The 23022-nt window shown below is 45.8% G+C and overlaps 1 protein-coding gene across 5 annotated transcripts in view; it reads right to left on the bottom strand.

The window, feature by feature from the left end:
* The window catches only part of SCEL (sciellin), a 580338-nt gene that overhangs the window by 34479 nt on the left and 522837 nt on the right, over nucleotides 1–23022 (bottom strand). For all 5 annotated transcript variants that reach the window (XM_085622068.1, XM_085622069.1, XM_085622070.1 and 2 more), the window contains 2 exons: nucleotides 19905–19964; nucleotides 2319–2378 (listed from right to left, as the gene is read on the bottom strand). In XM_085622068.1, the coding sequence (XP_085478194.1) occupies nucleotides 2319–2378; nucleotides 19905–19964 (120 nt within the window). The remainder of the gene's footprint in view (nucleotides 1–2318; nucleotides 2379–19904; nucleotides 19965–23022) is intronic.

Here is a 23022-nt window from a genome sequence, read left to right as displayed (position 1 = left end):
GCTCATCAGGGCTGGAAAAGCCAAGTCCCTCGCCTATGCCCATGCCCTTACTGGGGATTGTGGGTGAGAGGACCTCCCTGTGATCTAACATAAGGATCTGGGTGTCCTCTCATAGCCAGGACCGGACTGGGAACTCAAAGCAGCCCTGGCAATTTTCTCACACCAGCCCCTAGTGAAGCACTGCCTGGCCCCGACGGGCTGAAACGCTTGCTTGCTGCTTTTGTTACTGGGGGCACTGCTTCAAAACCGGCCCCCATTAACAAAACTGGCCCCCACTGCTGCTGAACCGGATCCCACCCTTCCAACCTCCCGGGGAAACGCCCGATGCCCACTACGGTCAGTTCGACCCTGCTCATAGCAGTTGAATGCAAGTCCCATATATATAAATTAAAAGGCTGCCACGTCTGATGCTGTAGAATAGGACTACAAAAGAAAGAGAAAAGGTTTGGTGATGATCAGATGAGATTGCAAAATCTTCTCAAATTCATTTGGAAAGGCAGGTTTTACCATGGGAGAGTGAGAGAAGTGGACAAGGGATTAAAATATACATTTGATGCCCACTGACAATGTACAAACTAGTAGAGCATTCGTAAACATCTAGGCACACACATTCTACGCATTTGCATCCCTCACTCACACACAAATGGATCTTACACACTCTGGTGCAGCATCACAAAAAATATTTACGAGTAAGAGAAGTATTACTACAGGAGTACTCTTTTACATACTCCCAAACACCTTTGTGAATCGACCACGGAAAGCCTAACTTCCTTTTTGTAAAACTAGATACAAGTTACAGTCTTTTCCATTTGTCCTAACGGTATATGAATATGACTAAAAGAAAACCAATTTTATTGCCATTATAGACGTTTTGGGGCTAAATTCAGAAAGTCATGTAAGAGTATGTAAAAGAGTATTACAATCGTACTTCTTTAAGTACTCTAACCTTGCTTTGTGAATAGTCCCTACATGTATTGCATAGTGCCCAGTATGACCTGCACTTTTACCTGGGAGGGATGCGGGGGCCACACACGCACACATACGCACTCAGGCATTCACACATGCATGCGCACACACACATCCATTCACAACACTCACTCCCAAATATTATTGTACGCACCAAACATTACAAAAAAAATCATACTTACCTGTGCATCTCTGCCTCTGAGATCCCAGGAGGGTTGGGACTGCTGCCTTCCCTCACTCATCACAGAGTGGAATGGGGTCAGTGAGACTGCTGACCTCACCCCACTCGTTATGAGGTGTCAGTGATTGACACTCGGCTCTGGGCACTTCAGGGCTTAGACCTAAAGCGCTCAGGTCAGAGGCAATAAGTGATGCTCCCCTCTCCTCATGAGGGGGAGGGACTTGAGGTGCTTTCCCTGGCTGAAGAGGTCATGCCCACATGAGCTGTGATTTCTTCAGCCCAGCAAAGTTCAGCTCAGGCAGCTAGGAGCCTGCACGTTTACAGCATGTATAGCTCCTGGCTACGTGCCTTGAAAATAAAGAGTGTCTGTCAATCTGACCTGTGCTCAGCCTGACAGACATTCCTTATAGTGGCCACATGGTGAGGGGGCATGGCCCCTCAGCCCACTGGAACAGGGGTAGTGGCTGGTAGTGCTCCAATCTGCCTACTCTTTTGAATGGGTGCATGAAGGCATGCCTGTTATGCAAACCATATTTCTAGAGGAAAATTCCACAATGTCCTTAGCCCTAGATATGTAAAATATGTGGAATGCATCAGTTAAGCAATCAATGGTACATTATCCACATGGCTAAGTGAATCCATACATGAAAGTATGCACATGACATTTTCAGCATGAGTTGCAAGGGGATGTAGAAGAATACCAAAATATTTACATACTATGCAAATGCAGAAGATATGTATTTATCAATTTAAGTATGTACATCCATACTTTTGCGGTTCAGTCTTTGAAGGTATAAACAACTGCATGTGGTTAAGAAACGGATAAGAATACATAAAGTGGAAAGAGAGGGCCACTGGAAGCACAATAAAATGGTAGAAAGTGGAAGTGAAATATACAATCATCAACAGCACAAAGAATAAAACAATGACTATTAGAGCTATGTTTTGTACACATGACTTAAATGTCACATATCGACAAATTAAGATCTGCAGATCCTTAGGCAAGCCATGGGTATTTTTATTGAGAACATTTCGGATTTGAATCAATAGGGTGTAAGACAAATACACCCGCGTATTGTCTTACATAGGCAAAAAAACACTTATCACTATAATATCCCAACATTTCAAGGGCCAGATCGAAATACTAAGTGACGGTAAATGCAAGCCTTACCCTTTGTTCTCTTTCTCTGCATTTGGGACGATTGCAACCAGATCATCGAGGTAGCCATTTCTAACAAGACAGAGAAAATCAATGGTGATCAATAAGATTATAATTAATGGCGATATCATCTTCCTAAAATCAAATGAAAGAGGAGAAGGCGCAGCACCCATATACAGAAAGGAAGCGAGACTTCCCGGATGCTGAACTAATCTAGACTTTAGAGCCCAGGTTCATTTATGGATCTAGAGATCCCCTTTCAGGCAATCCAAGTGGAAAAGGGGGCGTGTCCATGGAAAGCTTAACCCAGAGCTGCAGTAAGGAGGTAGGAATGGGAAAACAATATCGTTAAGTACTGAGGGAACACCAGGTGTAGGACACGTGAAATGGAGTTTCCCCATTCAAACTCATCTACTTCCCTTAAGTGGGGGTGTACGTATCATTAGTTCTACATTTTAAGTTGTTTCTTAGCTCTGGCGTGAGAAAAGCCCATTTCAGCCAAACAGCAGCTGTCCTTCACCACTCAACTAGGTCCTGGAGACCATTCTCCTTGCTTGGATCAAGGCCTATGGCCCGGGGCCAAACTGGCCGTAGCAGGCATCTGGCGGTTCCCGGGAGGCTGGAAGGGTGGGGGCCAGCTTTGAAACTGTGGGGGCGGTTTTTTTGTTACTGGGGGCTGGTTTCTGCCTCCAGTAAAAAAGCAGCAGTGTTTCACACTTGCACCCCCACTCAGGGGGAGTGGGTTGCTCAGCATCGGCTCCTCCGCTATGGCGGAGGAGCGTCGCCCCATTGCCTTTAAGCAGTGCGAAGAAGAAATATAAAAGGATAATAACTTTGCATTATTTTCATTTTATGCTGCTTCCTGCTGCTTTGCAGGCGGGTGGGTGGGCGGGGCTGCTCTGCTCTTGGAGCAGGGCAGGGAAGGAGTGGTTTACCCACTCCTTAGTGCGCAATGACTGTTTGGTCGGCCTTCTCGGGCCGCCCAAGCAAATCATGCACACTTTCCCCATTCTCCATGCAGGCTGCATTACAGCCTGCATGGAGAACATGCCCAGGCCCTCATTTCCTGGTTGAGCATCAAACCAGGACGCTCAAAATCAACCACAACGCTTGATTGCAGCGTTTTGATTCGTCAGGGGAGCCTGGGTGCTTACCAATCACAACGCTGCATTGCAGCATTGTGATTGGTTAGTGAGGCCTGTTTCCTGTTCTTCGATGTGCAAGAGTAGAGCAGGAGCAGAAACACGGGACCTGGCCGACAGCAAGGTAAGTTCATTTCTTTTTTATTATTGCACCAAGCGTGACCCCCCCCCCTGTTATCCATCCCCCAGCACGATCCCCCGACTCCCACCCCGCCACCAGCGAGCCATGCAGGCCCCACCTGGGGCTGTTACCACAAAATTGCCGGGGATGCTCTGGGTTTCCAGTCTGACCCTGCCTACGACACACCTGCTACACCACTGCCCTAGAGTAAAGACATAAAGCCTTCTTTTGCACCTGCAAGACTTCCCTCTCCTGATAAAATTGCTATTCCTGTGAAACAATATGCTTATTGGCAGTGAGGCCATCCCCTGTAGCTGGTGTTTGTGATTAATTACAATACGTACACACATGCTGGAAAATCCTAAGAATGATGTGAAAAGAAGCAATGTTAAGTTAAAACCTTTGCGGAAGCATTCCCACAGTAGGATGCCTATCTAACATGTTATGATAACTGTGACATGCGCGCTGGTAGTTGCAAGTATTTGGCACTGCAACTCATTTTTGTGCACCAGACGTTTTCCATCATGAAAAGTAAAACAGAAAAGGCTATAGAAACACAGAAGAGGGAGAGAGAAAGATGGGAAGAAAGACTGAAAAACTGTGAGAAAAGGAGAGAGCTGGGATAAAAAACAGACCCAACAAGGGCGAGATAAAGAGTCAGGAAACGTAGCTGGTGAAGGAGAGGTACGAAGTGGAATCAAGACCAAGAAACCTTGGCATGCAGCAACCACAGTATACAACAGTGCTACTGGCGTCCTAAGGAAAACTTTGGGCCTCTGCATTTATATGTATTTTTAGAACCAGACTGAGAGCACAAAGATGGAATGGGCAGGTCTCAGCAATGAAGCTCAAATGGTCAGCACGTGTCTTGAATCTGCTGGAATGCTTCTGTCACCAGTGCAGCACATGAAGCACCCAACAAGCCTTCAACTTATTGACATATGGAGTTTGTGTGAGAGTACAGTAAGTGTGTCAATTCATTTCATGAATGGGAAGACAAATTAATCAAATGATGTTAGCATTGATTACTGCTTCTTGATGCAAACAAATCCATTTGGCACAGTGCAAGGCAAAACCGTCCCCCGGCATGAGAGCGCTTTCCCTAAGTGTAGCTGCAGCATCATATTGAACAACTTGCTATGGAACTATTTGTTTTCGTCAAAATAAATTGGCTTTATTAGCTTTGTTCACCGAATGTACTAGTGCAGGCTGATCTTTCAACCTGACCACAAATAATTTCGGAAATATCACTCAGAAAACAATAATACTATGCCATGGGATACTGGCAAACAGGGAGAAATCATCTGGAACCCTAAGGTTATCACAGATCTTAGATGTTAATGTTTGTAAAATGTTGTTTATTAGTAACTGGGTTTTGTAATTTACTTTGTTACTGGAGTGTATGTTTGTATAAAAAAGTTGTGTATTCATTTGATACAAACTGTTCCTTGCCTTTCACCTTATACCAATGGTTGCCTGATTTGACATTTTAGTATCAAAAGACCTTCACTGAGTATGCCAGCAGGCAGCAAAGTAGACCACTAGGGGGTTTAACCGAGGTGTCGGGGCTGAGGCAATATATTCTCTGCTTCTCAGTAGGTAAGAACATCATTAAGTAGATCGCTCTAGAAGGCACGCCCTTTCCGACCAGCCCTCTAGTGCAACGCCACATCAAAAAACACTTGGGCTAATTACAGAGAATGTGTGGCCAAGATGTACGAATCTTTTTAGCAGTCGTAAAGCCTGAGATTCACTAAATAACAGGATTTGTGACCTTTAAATAGCCTCTACAAATGTACTAAACCCATTTAGCGAATAAGTAATGTGCTACCGCATCGCTGAGTGGGTTTAGAAAATCACAAGGAATCGCTATTTGGATATCCTGTCGCAAAACAGCATTACTTTACTATTTGCAAACAGGAAGGGGTCCTTAAGGGACACCTTCCCATTTGATAATGCAAAAAGTATTTTTAAGAGAAGGCAGTGGTACCACGGAAAAAATTGAAAGTTAAATGGTTATTGTTTTTTTTAAACGCATCCCATTTTTCATTAAGGAAAACGGGTTGCATTAAAAAAAATATATACTTTATTTAAAAGCAATCATAGACATGGTAGTCTGCTGACCCTAGCAGACCACCATTCCCAGCCCTGTGATGGCTGTATTTCCTTATGGGTCGCAAATTGCGACCGCCCGCATTAACGTTCATGAGGTAGATCGATTTGCAAACGACTCGGAATCAATTGATTAAAAATAAAACTTTCATACATTAAAAATAGTGTTGACCAAATAGCAGCTCCGAAAACATTGCTATTTGGAATTTGCTATTGTAAACGTTTGTATATCTGGCTGTAAATTTGGTTGTCTGGATAAGGGAACAACCTAGACGTTGGATCTTACAGCAGACTTCTATGCTATTGATCTTATGGAAATGAAACAGAGACTTGGGGCACAGACAGGAAGGAAGGACAACTCTATAACAGGCTGTTCAATTACTTTTAGGATCTGTTCCCATCTTCCCTAATCAGGGTGTTGGTTGAGGTAGATTCTAATATTCTTACCAAACCCCGTTACTTCCTCTAGCAGCTCTGACCATATACCAAAGATGACATCACCTCCTTTGAGTAGCACAGTAGTATCTCTATATGTAGCCGGGGTACTTTCAAAACCAATTCTTAACCGATTCTTTTTTTGATTCTGTTCAGAACGAGAGAAATATACAGCGCAAACCACCAAATCCATGCACTAGCCAAATAAATCTGTCCTTATTGATGATGTTTGAATATAGCTCAGGCCTGGAAATGACACTTCATGTTTTGATTTCTTTTTTGATTCAAATGTTTTTTTTCTGAATAACACAAAACCAATTTAGCTCAAACCTTGCTGTTTCCTTGATGTATTTATATACATTAAGATGTAGCCCCATAATTATGAACCAGTTCTTCTATACTTATGCATAGACATTCCTTGTTTATAATTCTAACCTTAAATGTCTTACATTTTCATCCTAAAATGTGCTTTTCTCTTCCTACAGATTAAAAACGAGGTTTATCTTTTTTTGTAAACTTAGCCCTTTTTAATACCAGATTGTCTGTAAAGATTTTCTACGAATCATCTTTCTTGACTCATTCCTTGGAGTTTACTACACTTTATTCCTCATTGCTTTATCCTGCAGTCATTCTCTGTCTCCATATTACACAGAACATGCTTTTCTTTGTCGGATGTCTGTACCATCATTAAGCCATTCACACCCGCACTTGTCAGCTCTATCATCTTGTCATCCTACATGTCCTCTTCCTCCTCTGCTTCACGGATTGGGCATATGGGATGCATTTCATCCACCTTCCATCTTCCAATCCCTCGTAGCATCCCATAGTGTTCTTTAAGGAACGGTTCTTAAATATACTCATCGCATACTCTAAATTATGAACTAATGTCTACAGAGAATGTGGGCATATTATCAAGGACAGGGTTAAAATTTTTGCCGGTTTAGAGGTAGAAAACTGTCACACCAGAACATGGACTTCTATTGGAATTCTCAAGGGCATATTATCAGGCCCATTATCGCCGTTTTAGCGGCAGTTTTCTGCCGCTAAACCGGCGATAATTTTTAATGCGGTCCTTGATAATATGCCCCTCAATTCTTTAGTGGCAAATGTCCTTGCATTTTGCAGCACCAGCTCTTCCCATCCTATTATGGGCATTTTCATCTCATTGTCATAATCAGATTTTATTCCTTTATTATCTTGATTTCTTCCCTTTGTTTAGACCTTGTTTCCCAGACTACTTTTCTGTAAAGACTATAATCATTGGGGGCTTCCAATAGACCCTCTATTGTAAGGATCAGTAGTAGCGTCACCAATGGCCTGCAGGCAGTCTCTATGCAAATTACTTTATGCCTGCTGCCTCTGGTGCAGGCGCCATTACAGAATGTGAACTGGAGAAGCACTATTTGCTGAGGGAGTGCTGAAATTTGCACTCGCCCAAAGGGGTTTTGGCAGAGCCAGGATTATTCCATGGTGTAGCCACATGCTCCAGTCAGAAGCATGCCTAATGTTCCAAGCCACAAATACTTGAGGTATATTACTGATGTGCTGCATACCTATGCATTTAAGAAGTTGAACTCTTCTCAGTGTAATAGACTGGAGGGTGGGATCCATAATGGCGGTACACTCCCTGAACCTACTGCGACTGGGTCTCACTAACTGATTTTGACTCCCTGTAGGCTCTGGTAAAAGGAAGTTGAGAGTTAACTGCCCGTGCATGCTTTTAAAAATAAGGTACGCTGCTGCAGATCTAGGGTAAGAGCTTCTGACTTGTTACAAGTGATCATCTGTACAAATGGATGTGCTGGATGAAAGAGCGGGACTACTCAGCCCGGTATCTGTGAACAGGTAGGCTGTCACAGATGGGACCTTTAATACACTGTCTATGGTCTGTGCAGGACTTATAATTTAAATGGTCACCCAACAAAAAATATCTGCATTTCCTTTTGCCTGTACTATGAGTCTGTAGTGCTTTACTGCGAGAGTGTAATGCTTCACTGTAAGCCCGTGGTGCTTTACTGCATTCACACTGTAGGCGAAAAGTGGGCAAAAATATCAACTTGGCATTGGTGCAACAAGTTGCAACATCTTTTTATGGAGGTATAAAAAGAGTCCAGGGTGTATACATAAAATACATTTGGCCATATTTGTACTCCTTCCTATGCTGTGGGGTTTTTACTAAGTCAAACACTAATAAGATTCTGGATTTGGAGAGGGTTTGTCTGTTCCTGGGAGAGGGACAGGTTGGGTGTGGTTGGGGGGGGGGGGGAATATGCATGGGCTAATCAACCCACAATTACTAACAAGCTTGGGAACGCTTTTTCTCTCAGAACAAAGGGAGGAGGCCAGACCTCTGGCAGTACTGAAAGGGAGGATGGGGTCTCTTTTGAAGTTTTTGAGGGAAGGGGGCATCTGGCTGTATCAGTTAGGGGTGGAGCTAAAGGTTCTAAAAGAGCTGTGGGTGAGGAAAGGTTGAATTTGTCATTTTGGAAAATCCAAAATGCTGGGAAATGGGATGGAACAGGTATGGGGGAATTGCCTGGCATCTTTGAATTAAGAAGAGATGCCCAACTTCAAGAACGCGCCACTTAATCTTTTTAAATCTCTGCACAAAGGAAGTACACTAAGAAGCATTGAGACCTGCAGAAATCAAGGAAAGATGAGCTTCAGGCGGATAACCCTGTCTGAAGTGATGGGACACTCTGGACTTGTACTGACTTGGACTCTGTTAGACGTGTCTCCAGGTCCACTGGCACTGGTCTCGCCATTCTCTCTGTGGGACAGTAGAAGTTGCACTTGTTAGGAACCCTGAAGACAAGGGTTCCCATCAGGGCCAGACTGGCCGTAGCAGGCACCAGGCGTTTCCCTGGTGGGCCACCAGGGTGGGGGCCGGTTTTAGGCCCCTGGGGCCGTTTTTGTTAACGGGGCCGGCAATATTGCCCTCCTGTAACAAAATTAACAGATCGGCTGCACCCCACTTCCCCCCCAGGGGGGCTGGCCGGACAGTTTGCCAGGGCAGGTTTCGGTTCCCAGTCCAGCCCTGGTTCCCATGGTACTTCTGTAAATTGGACAGGTGGAGGGTACCCCTAGCGCCTCATACCTGCTGGACATGCAGGAACCCTGCATATCCTTAAGAATCATTGGCACCTGGAAAATACAAGCTGGGAATGTAACTTGCCATTAGGGCACTGGGTGCTGATGAGGAAAACCTCATGCCAAAGATATTACCAGGAGTCAAGACAATTGCAGAATCTAAGCCTTGCACAGCTCCCTGCTGCTGAGAGGAGGCAGATGGATGCTAAAGCTGCATAATAACCAAACCATCAAGCGTTGGAGCTACAAACACGAGGGCAGGCCCTCATCTTCCCTCACTGGAAAGAGAGCAGTTATAGATGGAGAGCCAAGAACACCTGAAAATTCTAGAGGCCAAGAGGCCTGAAATGAACACTCTGGAGCATGCCACCAACAACTCAAAGCAAAACAAAACAATAACAAAGGCTCAGCAAGGCCAGAGCAAGCAGCAGTAGTGTAGCCTGCTCATGACAGACTGCCACGAGGGTCCCATAGGCTGCCAGGCAAGATAAGCCTCACTGCATCAATCGGTTCATGAAAGATCAATTCTCCCAGTGAGGGCCTGCATCTCAAAGGGCCAGTTCATGCCAAGAATGCCTCAGTGAGAGAAGGATTTACACAGCCAGGGTCATTCCTTTGCCAAGCACTCACCACATTAATTGTATCCCTAACTTAATTGGGATTAAAGTGAAGTGCTCACCAAAGACCCAAACTTCCTGTCAAGCCAGGAGATGCATCGGACCTGATGTGCACTGGGCTCCTTCACTAGTACACAAAGAAAAGTGCTAAGCAGGTGTGGAGCCAACGAGGGCTTCATGGACTTCGGGGCTCCCCCAGGGCCCTCCAGTGAAGACCAAACAAGTGCCACAAAACTGCAAGAACACCAGCAACTGAGAAGAAAACATATTTGCCTTTTTTGAAGCCAAGAAAAACCAGCAGAAGGATTCCCTGTGGCAGTTGGAAAGAGACCACTGCAGGGTGAAGGCACATCTCAAAAGGCACTCAACCGCCTTTCTTAAATGTGTATATTAATTCCCAAAGTGCCCCTGGAGGGCAGGGATGCCGCTAAATGAAATTGCTTTGGGACCCACCGAGGATCAGTTGTGTGCCCTCTATCACCACCTAAGAGCCCCAATTTTCATTTTTGGAAAGTCACTACAAGTCTCTTGGGGTCCAGAAAGACACATCCTCGGAGAGGTTTCCACGAAACATGACCCCTTCTAGAGTTGGGACATTTGTTTTAATGCTATAGTGCAGGGATATTTGATTCTAGTCAATGTGGTTGCCTTAAAGTAGGGTTAATGGTAGATGAAAAATGCATGTACTGTATTTTATTAAGTATTTAAAACTTAATTGATCTGTACATTGTTGACAGTAATTCTCTCCATATGTTGTTAAATGTCATTGGAAGGTGTTACCATCCTCAAGTTTTTCAATATTGATTTGCATTGTTACTGATTTTATATTTTGCCTTTACGTTGGTCTAACCTTTAATTAATTTACTCCTCACATTGTGTTAGGTTCAATGGGGGGGTATTGTGCTTTTGGGGTTCATAGTTTACAGGGCCGCAGATGGTGAGAGGTGCCTGCAGCGCTGGGGTTCCAGGGCACATGATCTCATGAACCTTCCATTAGTAGGTACTCGTTGTCACCATAGGTATTTTCACCTGCCATTTTTGTATATATTTGTTAATGTGTGTTTAGTATGAAGCAATGTGTAAGAGAGCACTTTTCCTTTTAATAAGAAAGAACACTGACAGTGAATTGCTGAGTGCTGCTTGTTGGGTTGGGAGTTCTGAGTTCCTCGCCTACAGCACCGCCCCTGAGTAAACTTTGGACTGCTTTACCTCACTAGCAGCGAGTCAAGTGCTAAAAAGGGGTACGTGGTTCTTAGCAGGACGGTCTGCAGTACACCAGTGGCAAAAGAGTCCATTGATATCACTGTGGCCCAATACTCCCTGTCTAGCCTGGTCACCTACAACCTGGATTCCATATAACATTCCACCCCACAGGTCTGGGACCTTTATGAGACTGACTTATGAGAATAAAACTTGTTCAGTGGTTATGTTCTTGCAATATTAGTTGGGCAATGGTGTAACTCATCTTTTCCAAACTCCCTATTTATTATTCAAGTACGCAAGTAGGAGTTGGTTGATTAACTTACTGCCAGTGTGCCAGGTGCTGAAAATCACATACACTGGGGTTTTAGAAAAACATTTTGCCCGATTCAACAGTTCTTAAAGAAGATCGCAGAGGGTAAAGGGGCAGCATAGCAAACATATCATAACAAGTATTGTACCTATATAAAGAGAGTCAGCACAAACAGGTAGTACACAAAACCGAAGAGAACTGTGCAACAGAGTGAACAAGAGAACAGGAGTTTAGTGAAACTGAAACCTTGTAAGGTATGGAGGGATACCAATTTAAAGCATAGAACATGTACTCCAGAGAAATCCTCTAATACCAAAGCATAAAAAGTGTAACACATCAACAAGTGTGTTCAAGTTTAGATGTAAGGAAATTCTTACAGGTTTATGGTTAGGGTAAGTGTTAGTGTTAGGTTTAGCTTTGTGATTAGGGTTACAGTTCGACCAAGGTGTAGGGTTAGGTTTAGGGTTAGAGATAAGCTTAAGGATGAGGGTAAGCTTAAGGTTAGAAACCAGTGTTTAGGGCTTAGGGTTAGGATTAGAGTTAGGGTTGGAGTCAAAGTTAGGATTAGGGACAGGATTAATGCAAGGGTTTTGACTCGGCCACAGTTAGGGTTGGGTTAGGGATTATGTTGGGGTTAGTATTGGGACAGCATTAAGATTAAGATTCGAGTTAGGCTAGAGTTAGGTTTGGGTTTATGGTTACAGTTAATAATTAACTTTGGACCTGTTAATGTGCATTATAATTCTTTGCTTTTCTATGCTTTAAGTTAAATGGATTGTTACAGAATTGTATGCGGCGTGGAAGAAACTGCATCTTTTTATAGACAACGAAGGGAGAAAGAGCAGAGGCAGTGATTCCATTAATAGAGGTGCTGACAATAGAAATCCCACCCCTTGCTATTTTTATGTCTTCACGTTTGTATCCCTTACCTTTTTCTGATCCTCACTGTGCTGCTGGGAAACACTTGAGTGTCAGCAATGAGAATGAAATGCATGCTGCGACCACACTCAAGGTGCTATTTCTCAACACATACCTGTCCTACTGAAAAACTAAAGATCAGCGTGTTCAAATTTAAATAGTTATTGTTCCATAGTGGTTCTACTTTTAGAATTAAACACAACCTGCCCTACTTCAGCAACCAGAAGGCTAAGCTTTGCATAAAATGCATTAATACTGTGTTTTGTTTTATAAAGATAAAGGAGATTAGACAATCTGATGGGGATGGTTGGGGGGTGATAAAAAGGATGTATATGTGGGGTGCAAGGATGAGTGATGTGGCATACAGTGCATGGACTGAATTTTGTGTTCTCTGTACAAAAATAAAGTTAAATTTAAAAACAAGCACTATGAAAGCCAATAGGTCACCCCATTGAATAACGTTAGCGTGACCTCTTGGCTTTGCCAAAGCTTTTTGCTGATGTTGAACAGCATCAGCAAAATGAAAAAATTAGTTGTGGTAGATGCTGAACAGCATCAGCAAAAATTTGGAAAAAAAATGAAATAGCTGACACCATTGTGATGATTTATTTGTGAACATGCATTAATGCACATGCGCACACATGTCATGATGATGCAACTGACATTTTGGGTCTTTTTTTTTACTTTACTGTTCCTTGGTGGCAGGTGCAAATTTGGAGCAATAAATTAAAAAAAACAAAAGATGTGCATGAAAATACATGAGAGAGAAAGGAGATGCCAAGTAGGAAAGTAAAAACAATACTAAGTAAATGGGGCAGGGAGAGCCGCTGAGCAGAATGGACAGCAGCAGTAAGTATGGAGAGTAAGGGCAGAACAACAGAAGAGCTGGAGGTGTTGGAAAAAAAGCAGAAAATAAGGCTGCGTGGGACAGAAGGGTATGGTACGCAAGAGACAGGTGGAGGAACACAGAGAACAAGAAGGGTGGGGATGTGAGTATTGGAAGCAGCACATGAGAGGGCAAGAAAACAAATACACTCTCATAGAGTGCTGATAGAAAAAGAAAAAAAATGGTTCCCTTATTTCGGTTGCATACATTCAGTGATGCCAAGTACCACGCATCAGGCGTTAGGCTAACGCATTTTAGTGCAGTGGTCCGCATCACCGCATTAAAAGGCAAAGTCACGCACTTAAGCACCTCGTGAAGTTGGTGACAAGTGGGAAAAGCTGAGCACTGCTATAACACTAATTGAGCAAAGCACATACACGCGCTGCTTTGGCAGCTGCAGTATGTTACAGACTGCTCTACGTTGTGTAGTGCACTGCTGCTATGCCCTGGTAGTTACTTTCTCAAAGTTTGCATGAAATGTCATCGACCAGTTGGGCTCCATGGATATCGCTGGCTTTTGTGCTGCGGCGGCAGTCACGCGACTTCATGGGGTCACAGGGCTGCAACATCATCCATTTGCCTGCGCGAGCGGGGAGGCAGTTAAGATTTTGAAGTTTAGTTTTGCAGCCCGCCGCTGCGTTGGCCGGCAGTCATCAGCATAAGCCCCCCCCCCCCCCCCCCCGGTTCCACCAGTGCCTCTAATCATGATGCCCCCGTTCCACCAGTGCTTTTCATCATGATGCCCCCGCCTCCCCTACAGGACCGGGCTGCTGGAGACTGGTCGTCGATTCAATAATTACACTGAAATTATGAAAATGTCACACATAGCAATGTGAAACCTTGGCAGCTATGTACATTAACCCGAAAAATCTCTTCGATAGCGCATATTTTGCTGACAGCAAAGTTCGGACACAGGCAATTACTGCCTTTTGTTTCCGAGCTCTGCTGTCCTGCAGCCCATGCAGTAACAGAGAAATATTTTGAGTTAATGTATGTACTGAAGACGTGAAAAAGAAATACGCAACCCCCTTCTTCACTGGCACAGCACACAAAAGGGTATCTTGATACAGCACAGGAGGAATTTTGCGTAGAGAAACATAGCATGTCAGGATGACAACTATATTTGCCCACGATTTGCAGAATTAGGCTGAACATGTGCTGCACATATTTGCACACAGGGAGCACATTGTTGAAAATAGGCAATGGTGATATGATCCTTTTCAGAGGGGTTTGCATCACCTGACTGCATTATCGTTTGCCTCTTAAAGGCTTACCTGGAGCTGCTTTGCTCCAGCATATTCTTTAGCGTTTATTTTTTTTTACAAAATATGCAATTTACTCAATTTTTGTGCACTCAAGCAGCTTTTGAGGAGACACTTTTTGCGCCATGCTTGCACAGTTTTACTAGTGCTTCTGCGAATTTAAATGTACTTTTCCCGTGGATAAAAATTGTTTTTGGGAATCAACTCATCGTGTTTCTGAGGCCTAAAGTACCGAAAAGGCCAGCCAACAACCTGAGTGCTCAAGGACCTGTGATTCTGTGGTATTCGTATTATCTGGTACGTACGCAGTTGTTGCCCAGGCAATGAGGCATAAGACTATTTGCAAATATTAAACACACTGGGGTATATTCACAAGAGCATGTGATAACTACCGCCAGAGTAGCTTAACGCAACTCTCAACATCGCAGCCTATCGCGGGAAAATTACGCAGTGTCAACCAAGTATTAACAAAGCAGCGGTAGCATGCGATAGTCACCAGACAACGCATCAAATCGCCGCACAAAAATCAACGCCACGCCGCTAAAATGCAAAACGCAAATGTAAAAAATCATGCGATGAGGCCAATCGCGTTACAAAAAGTAGCGAAAACCAGCCACAGGCCTGAATATCCCACGCGTCTGGTGGGAAAATGCAGCCTAAAAGCCACAGAAACAACACACCGGAAACAAGCCAAAGCACGTAGCAAAATGGATGCACCATGACCCAGCGCAGAGGCCAACGCAAACCCCATAGCCCCCACAGACCACCAGCAAGGAACAACGGGGACGGAAGAGGAGAAGAGGGATCCGTCATGTAGTCCAAATGTAAACTGTCCCGCAGAAGAATCCAGCACCTCCCAAACAGTCACAATGTACATTGTCATACAGTCTGCATGTAAACCAGTACAATGCGCCAACATACATGTCAACACAATGTCAACATGCATCTCCCCTTCACATTGCAGAGGGGCACACAACATCTCCAGCAGAGCACACAAGACAACACATCTGTGATGCCGGAGAGGACCACTACACCTTCGACACCGACGCCCTACAACAACCCATGGACATCCCAGGAAACCCACCACCAGGACCCGGGCAGGCAAGCAACACAGAGGCGAACACAGAGCCTGCAACAGACCACACATCAGGAAGTACCCGCACGGACATCCGGCTCACGGTACTTCACCCACCAACACATGGCACCCCAATGCCATGTGTCAGCACGCCAAAAGGAGGTGGCCCAACAGATATGGGTGGGCTCCGAACCCATGGAAGGCGAACTCGATCACATACGCTAGTGTCTATTACCCTTCAGGGACCACCTACACCCCACAAAGGAGACCCACACTGCCATAGAGACACATGCAGATGCACATTCACAGTACACAACCACGCCCAGGGGCCCGCACATATCAGTCACACGCCCACATTGGCTCTGCATACTATGGCCCAGGACACTCCCCTTACAAATTGAGTGGGTGACGACAAAGCTACATGTCCAAGCTCAAACCCGATCCCTGCGGTGACATGCCTGCAAATGCTGTACACAGCACAAGGTAATGTTGTAGGGCCCTGGGCACCCATGCATACAACAAGACCACAGGGACACACACAGACATTATGTTGAACTGGCTACGGGCACGTGTGCCCGGCCCCTTTATTAGCAGGGTCACATGTACAGTGACGTCTGTGCTGGATGTGTGTTTGGTGGGTGAAAGACAGCCCACAGGGAGTTGTTGGTGCTGGCAACAAATACAACAGGTAACACAATGAATATGGAAACAGCCAACACCAGCATCACAGGGACAACTGCGGAGCATCATGGAGGTAGCCTGAGCAAGTGCAGAGGGCACACAATGAGCAAACAGAAATGTCCGTGAGTTGCAGCGCACTGAGGTCTGGGCACTACAGCTGAGTGCGCCCATGTGAAGAAAAAGTCTTGGATTGTGTCCCTTCGAGATATTCCTGATGCAGATGCAGTGGGGTGTGTTACACCTGCATCATCATCCTCATCAGCGTCCCAGGTCTCCCACACTGCTTGAGGTGACATCGCTGCGCAACGCTCCACAGCACAAAACTCAATCAGTAACGGACGATGGCTTGCGGTGCACTGAGTCAGTGGCACCTGGAGTGCCTAGCAGGGTATCAGTGTGATGATGGCATCTACGACAGGTGTGAGCAACTCCGTAAGTCTGTCAGGACCACCGTTTCAACTCTGGCAGATGGCAGTTGGAGGTGGTCCTGGCAGTGGTGGCATGCGCCTCCTGCGGTGATGCGATGTCCGGGCCGGTCAGGACTCGATTTGGTGTGTGAGCCCTGGTGGACCGCAGTTGATGCCGGAGGCAGCGGACAGCGCAGGGCCACAGACACATGGCTTTGGTGACCCTAAGGCCATCGACTCAGAGGCTATCCAATATCTCAGAAGAAGGGGTTCCGGATCTGACCAGCACAGAGTTAGTGGCCCCGGATGCACTGCGGCAGCCAGCCACAGGACGGTGACTTGCAGTGCAGTCAGATGGGCCATGCAACCTGATCGGGTCATCATCAATGTCCGAGGTGTATGTTGCGGAGGGTTGCGGGGGACAGTGGAAGGTGTCCTCCAGGGCATGATGCTGAGGGTGGAAGCTGTCTGGAAGCAGCAAATGGAGGTGTGGAATGCCACACCCTCGTTTTTGCCACAAAGTCAGTATCACCGCCATGATGGCGACAACAACCCCAAGTCCATGGACTCAGTCACCACCAAAGTCCAACCAGAAAGTGTCCATGGGTCTCGGGGAATAGACATAGTGGCACTGGGGCTGAAAGGGGGTGCAGTCTGTGATGAGGCCTGTACAATTACATCAAGTCTGCCATAAATAAACTGAGGGTGAATTCAAAGGTGTCTATGACCTATTCGACCGCAGTGTAGGCCGGGGGCAGCGATTATCAAGGGCCCACAGCCACGTGTCGTTGGGATGCTATGCATATGGTTGCTGCCACCTGAGCAAAGGGAGTACAGTGAAGTAGAATCTTCCTTTTTGTGCATACACAGACAATGTATGATCAAGACTCCTTTCCAAATGTGTGACCTACTTGACCGTAGTGTAGGCCGAAGTCAGCAGTAGAGTACGTCAACGAGAAAGGACTAAAGCGGGCCTGTGTCGTGGAGGCCGTGATGGTCTGAGAGGCTGCCAAGGTCGCGGGCCTCGGTCTTGGAGCTTGCGCAGGCACGTGGTGCGCCCTCCTTGACACACGCCGGTGTCGGAAGGTGATCAGTGTGGCCTGGCTGCGCAGGGGCGGGTCTGACGGGTTTGTGGTCCAGCGGGCAGGGGTACGGCAGACACACAGGATCGCAGGCAACTCTGCTCATGAGGACGGCATCAGCCTCGTGGCCTGGTGTGAGGCGCCGCCCTGGCATAGACGTTGGGCTTTCGGGAAGAGGACCACACCCAGGGCTACGTACTTTTTATTCACACCCCTATGCTGGCTTGGCGTACGTTGGGCCATCCCACTCCGCTCACGCTTATGGGGGGGACGTAACAGGCAACATTTCCACAAGCTCCCCCGCTGGCTGGGGTGACATGGTTGCGTTCACTGTCCACTACACTCCATACATCAGTGGTGTATGTCGCCATGGATATGGGTATGTTCGGCATACTGCGGTCTGTCCAGCACATCTCCACCATTCTTGGCATTGTATACTTTCCCAATTATGGTTCTCCTGCATCCTTCACACATGCCTGGTTGCCACCTCTCCCCACATACGGCTAGTGTGTGGCTGAGGTACCATGCCATTGATGGCTCATGTTCACGGCTTGCCCAAGTTACCATTGTGAGTTGTTCTGTCGTGTCTGGTGTGTGGGCATGTTGTTTTGCATGTTGGTTGCGATTTTGTGACGTGTGCATTGCCAGAGTTGTGAGTTGCATGGTTGTGGAGTTGAGGTGTGTGGGGTGGTCATTTGGAACTTGCCAAGGGGATGTGCATTTCCCTTGGTGCCATCCTGGGAACGCTGGTTGCTGATGGACTGTCGGAGGATGGAGGTATCATGCACACTGGCTGGGTATTTGGAGGCAACATTGGTGGAGGTTCCATGGTGTTCGTTTGTCACCTGCACATTGATGTGAGACAAGTGCTTTCTGTTGCTGTGATTGTGTGCTGTGTCACCAGGGGGCACAGGTATGACATGTGTGCTGTGGATTGCCCCCAACACGTGCGTGCATCCAGCTATCGTGTATGGTCCTTGCTTGGTCTCCAGCGGATCCTGCGCATTGTGTTGGATGTATGGGGACTGGGATACAAGGCTGATGGTGATGTCCAGGACAGGTGTGAGGGACTTGGATGTGGCTAGCTGTGTGACTCCTCCGACTCTGGCGTGTGTTGGTTGGGGGGTACCAGGGGCCAACAGGTGCAGCACAGCCATCAGCTTTGTGTGGGGTGGGATGTTGGTTGTCCGCTGTGTTAGTGCCGTCGGCCTGTTGGGCGTTCCTGGTCAGGATGTGTACGATGGTTGTCCTTTTGAGCCTGTAGTGGGCAATTACATTGTCAGGTGTTGGGTCTGTGAGGCTGGTGCATTTCTTGGGGGTGCGCTGTCTTTGTCTGCGCTGCCTCTGTGGTGGTCCGGGGGGGGGGGGGTGTTCCGGGTGGGTGTTGGGGTCCTGGGGTGGTGGCGGTGGGTGTTGTGGCCCTCTTGGGTGTCCGGTGGCTGTGGGTTGTGCTCCCTTTTTGTGGTGCAGGCTGTGGTCCGACTTTGCACCAGGACAGAGCACGTGTTATTTTCCTGGTGCTAACGCGCCTTATCACCTGTTTTGTGTTCTTATCGCAGTTCTGGCTGGTCGTTGTGAATGTTGAGAAGTGGTGTTGTCGCGTCTTTTCGCACGAGTACGCCTACTCTGAATCTCATTAGCGATAGTTGCGGGGGTCATCTGTGGCGATGTTTTTTGCGGCTGCTATCACGGGTAAACTGGTGCTGTGGGCTGTTAACGCCAGCTTGTGATCGGGGCAATAAGTTTATCGCAACTTTGGCTGCGATAAAGTGCCGTTAACTCGGCGATGGCTCCTTGTGAATATCCCCCACTTTGTTTCGCGTTTTCATTTTTACACAGCTCAAATAAATAGCATTGCGACTGAGGAGTCACAGGTGAGCAATGTTGTGAAATGCAAAGAATGTACCTGATTAACTATACAGCACTGTTTAAAAATGAAAGCCTTCTCTTGAGATACATAGCTCATCACGTGACGAACCCAAAAAATGATAAACACTCCCAGCATTGAATAGCATTGAGCTAGAATAAGGACCAATGGCACAGCACTCTGTATAAACACCACATTCCACCAACCACAGCTATTGCACCAGATAGCAAGTGCCAAAATTAGCATTTTATGCAAAGGAATGCAAAGAATGTAAACACCTAGATGGTGTGTACAGGTCCCAGCTTAATTGCCAATGCAGCTCAGAGCTGCTCCCGTATTTGTCCTTCAGCATTTTAATATGTAAAAACAGCACTGTGCAGCACAGCTTACCCTTTGTTGTTTTTTCCTGCAGTGCTTTTTATGTCGATGAGGTTTTCAAGGTCTTGTTCCCTTCAAAAATAGAGAGAAATTAGCCAGGGTCAATAGCGTTGCAGTCAACAGTCAATTAACTAAAAGCATGAACTGTCTTGAAAACCAAGAGCAACCGTGCACATTAGTAAACTCATCCTGATCTGCAGCATCTATTACTGACACTGCAGAAGCAAAACTGCCGATGTGGATATTTGAAAGAAACTAATACCCGTGGCAGCGAAAAGGCATTTCCTGTAATAACGTAAAGGGTTTTTAACTGTGGCGATGCCACTTAGGGGCATATTTACAAGTAAAATGGTGGAGCGCAGAGCTGCGGCAGAATTTGCAGCGCAGTGCTAAACCATTTCCAAAACGTAGGAATGTCCGATATTTACAACAATACAGCGCACCCCTGTGTTTTCCCTAGAGCTGGCGCTACAGATAGCTGTCTAGCGCCAACACAGACACCCTTACACCATACTGCAAGGGTGCCTGCATTGCAGGGAATTATTATTTATGTGCAGGAAACTGTGCCTTCCTGCATACAAACAATCAATAATGGCATTTTGCTCTTTCTATGTGTGCGGCAGAATGGAGCACACATAGAAAAAGCAAAAATGAGGAGAAATAAAAGGATTTCTCCTCGTTGAGTCAATCTAACGCCTGCTTTTGCATGACATTAGTTTTGAGTGCTGCCTCAGATTTACACCTCCTTGTAAATCTGGGGCAGCATCAAAGCAATGTTGAGGTGGAACACTCACAGCATCACCTATTGCATGCCCCTTTCATGCAAAAAACTGATTGAAAAGGTACCATAATTGCAAAGCATCGTTAAGCCACAAAAAGTGGCTTAACCCCACTTTGTAAAGGTGGAGCAGGGCGTTGTGCCACAGGAACGTCGGTAAAAGTGAAATTCCTGTGGCACACTCCCCTTGTAAATATGTCCCTTAGTTTGAGAATGACAGCAATTACTTAAGTTGAATAGTTTTATAATCAGGTATCTAAGCAACGAGAGTGCAGCATAGACAGTCGCGACATAATTTAATGGGTGGTATCTTCACTGCCCATTTTCCCACATATGGACCCGTCACATGCTTTGAGCTTGTCTCTAATTATGTCCTCTCTTTGTGGTGCCTTCTAAACGCCTGATCCCTTTCCTTCTGTGACTCCTCCTCTTACCTTCACCGTTCCACTTTCTGATTGGATGATATAAAAAAGACCTCCAAAGGATAATGTAAATCAGGATATGACAGACAGGTATCAAAAAGAAACTTCTTCATTGGATAACGTCTGGAAGCACCTATTATTTGAACTATACGTAGATTTTTTGTTTAGTCCATAATATACATATATCTTAAGTTTGGAACATGCATCTCTTTTATTGTTTCAATGAATTTTGCATTGGCACTCATTGTGAAACTATGCCCAACTATGAGTTGAGAACTCAGAGTACATGACCCACTTCTTTGACCCTCTACTGCACCCACTCATGGCTCTCATCTTCCCCCAAAGCTAAGAGTGGCTATTCCGTTGAGAAATCATTAAAACCCTAACACATCCCACCACCAGAGAGCAAAGAAAGTACAAAAAAGTAGAGGTCCGGCAGTATACCTCTGTGCCGCCCAACTGGGTGCTAATACTTCCATCAAGAAATCTGCTGGTGTGAAGTCAAAAACTCACGGTCTGCTGCATGCTCCACAGCATGGCCATCAACAAGAGGCTACCAGTCCTGGACATCCACAGGCAAGCATAGGCAAGACCACCCCAACAACTACTTTGGTCTATCATTGTTAGACAACCATCATCACAATTACATTAATGACATTCAGGCATACACGTACGTCCATATCAACAAGTATCAATATCTGCAATTAAATCAATGTCTCGATTGTGACAATGCATGTCTGAGAGTCATTTTTAAATCTGGATGGCAGAAAGATATGTTTCACAGCAGCAGAATGAAATCCTTTCCCACTTCTTCCTATTTTCCTCCTCATCTGTTTCAACAATGTATGCGCAATGTTTATTGGTGATGAGTTAGGCAAGGGTAGTATCGATGATGCCGCAGGAGGAAAGAGTTGCTAAGAAGGTGATGTGGTTGGCTTTGTCAAACCCACTGCTTAAGGGATTCTTTGGTAAATACCAGGAGGTGAAGGCTTGGCACACCACGGGTATTATTGCAAACACTATGGACTTATTTAGCATGTAATCCTTTAATAATCAGCTTTTGATGTTGTTGGACTTGGCTCTTTTTGGCTTAAGTTCCTTAAACATTTTGCCTTCCTCCTAGACCTTTTTCTGACATGACGTTGCCGACTTAGATGTTTTGGGCACTTTGCCACAGCTGATCAGTGTCAAAGTGCAAGTGCTCCCTGTATAAAGTGTTATGGTAAATAGTTGTCCATAATTGGTATGTTTACCTTACTAGTAAAGTCCCTAGTAAAGTGCACTATGTGTGCCAGGGCTGGTAATGCAAATGCTACTAGTGGGCCTGCAGCACTAATTGTGCCACCCACATAAGTAGCCCTAAAAAGAGATCTCAGGCCTGCCACTGCAGTGCCTGCGCGCAGTTTGTTAACTGCCTTGTTGTCCTGACAAGTGCACCCACTTGCCAGGCCTTACCCTTCCCTTCTTATGCATATCAGACACACCTATAGTAGGCCCAAGGTACCCCCCCTGGGCAGGGTGCAGTGTATGTGAAAGGTAGGACATGTACTGAAGTGTGTACCATGTCCTGACAGTGAAATACTGCCAAATTTGTTTTTCACTGTTGCAAGGCCATCATGCCCATAGGCCAGAATGGGGAATGCTGTGTCACATGTTTCCAGCATATCTTCCCATAGACATATGATGGAGAGCTGAAGTTTAGTGTGCCTGGGTTCAGAATTTAATAACACATCTTTCTATGAAGATGGTTTTTAAATTGTGTGTTTAGAAACCACACTTTTAGAAGTGGCTGGTTTCTTGTCCTAACCACCCTGAGTGCCTATGCCTGGTTGTGTATTGACTGTCTGGGTTTGGATGTGACAGGGTCTGGGGAGTGTTCTGACACCAGGGAGGAGTAGGTGAGACAGCACAGGCCGGCCTGCACCTGGTG

The sequence above is a fragment of the Triturus cristatus genome, chromosome 8 (genome assembly GCF_964204655.1).
Source record: "Triturus cristatus chromosome 8, aTriCri1.1, whole genome shotgun sequence".
Classification (NCBI taxonomy): domain Eukaryota; kingdom Metazoa; phylum Chordata; class Amphibia; order Caudata; family Salamandridae; genus Triturus; species Triturus cristatus.
This window is presented reverse-complemented; position numbering and strand designations above follow the sequence as displayed.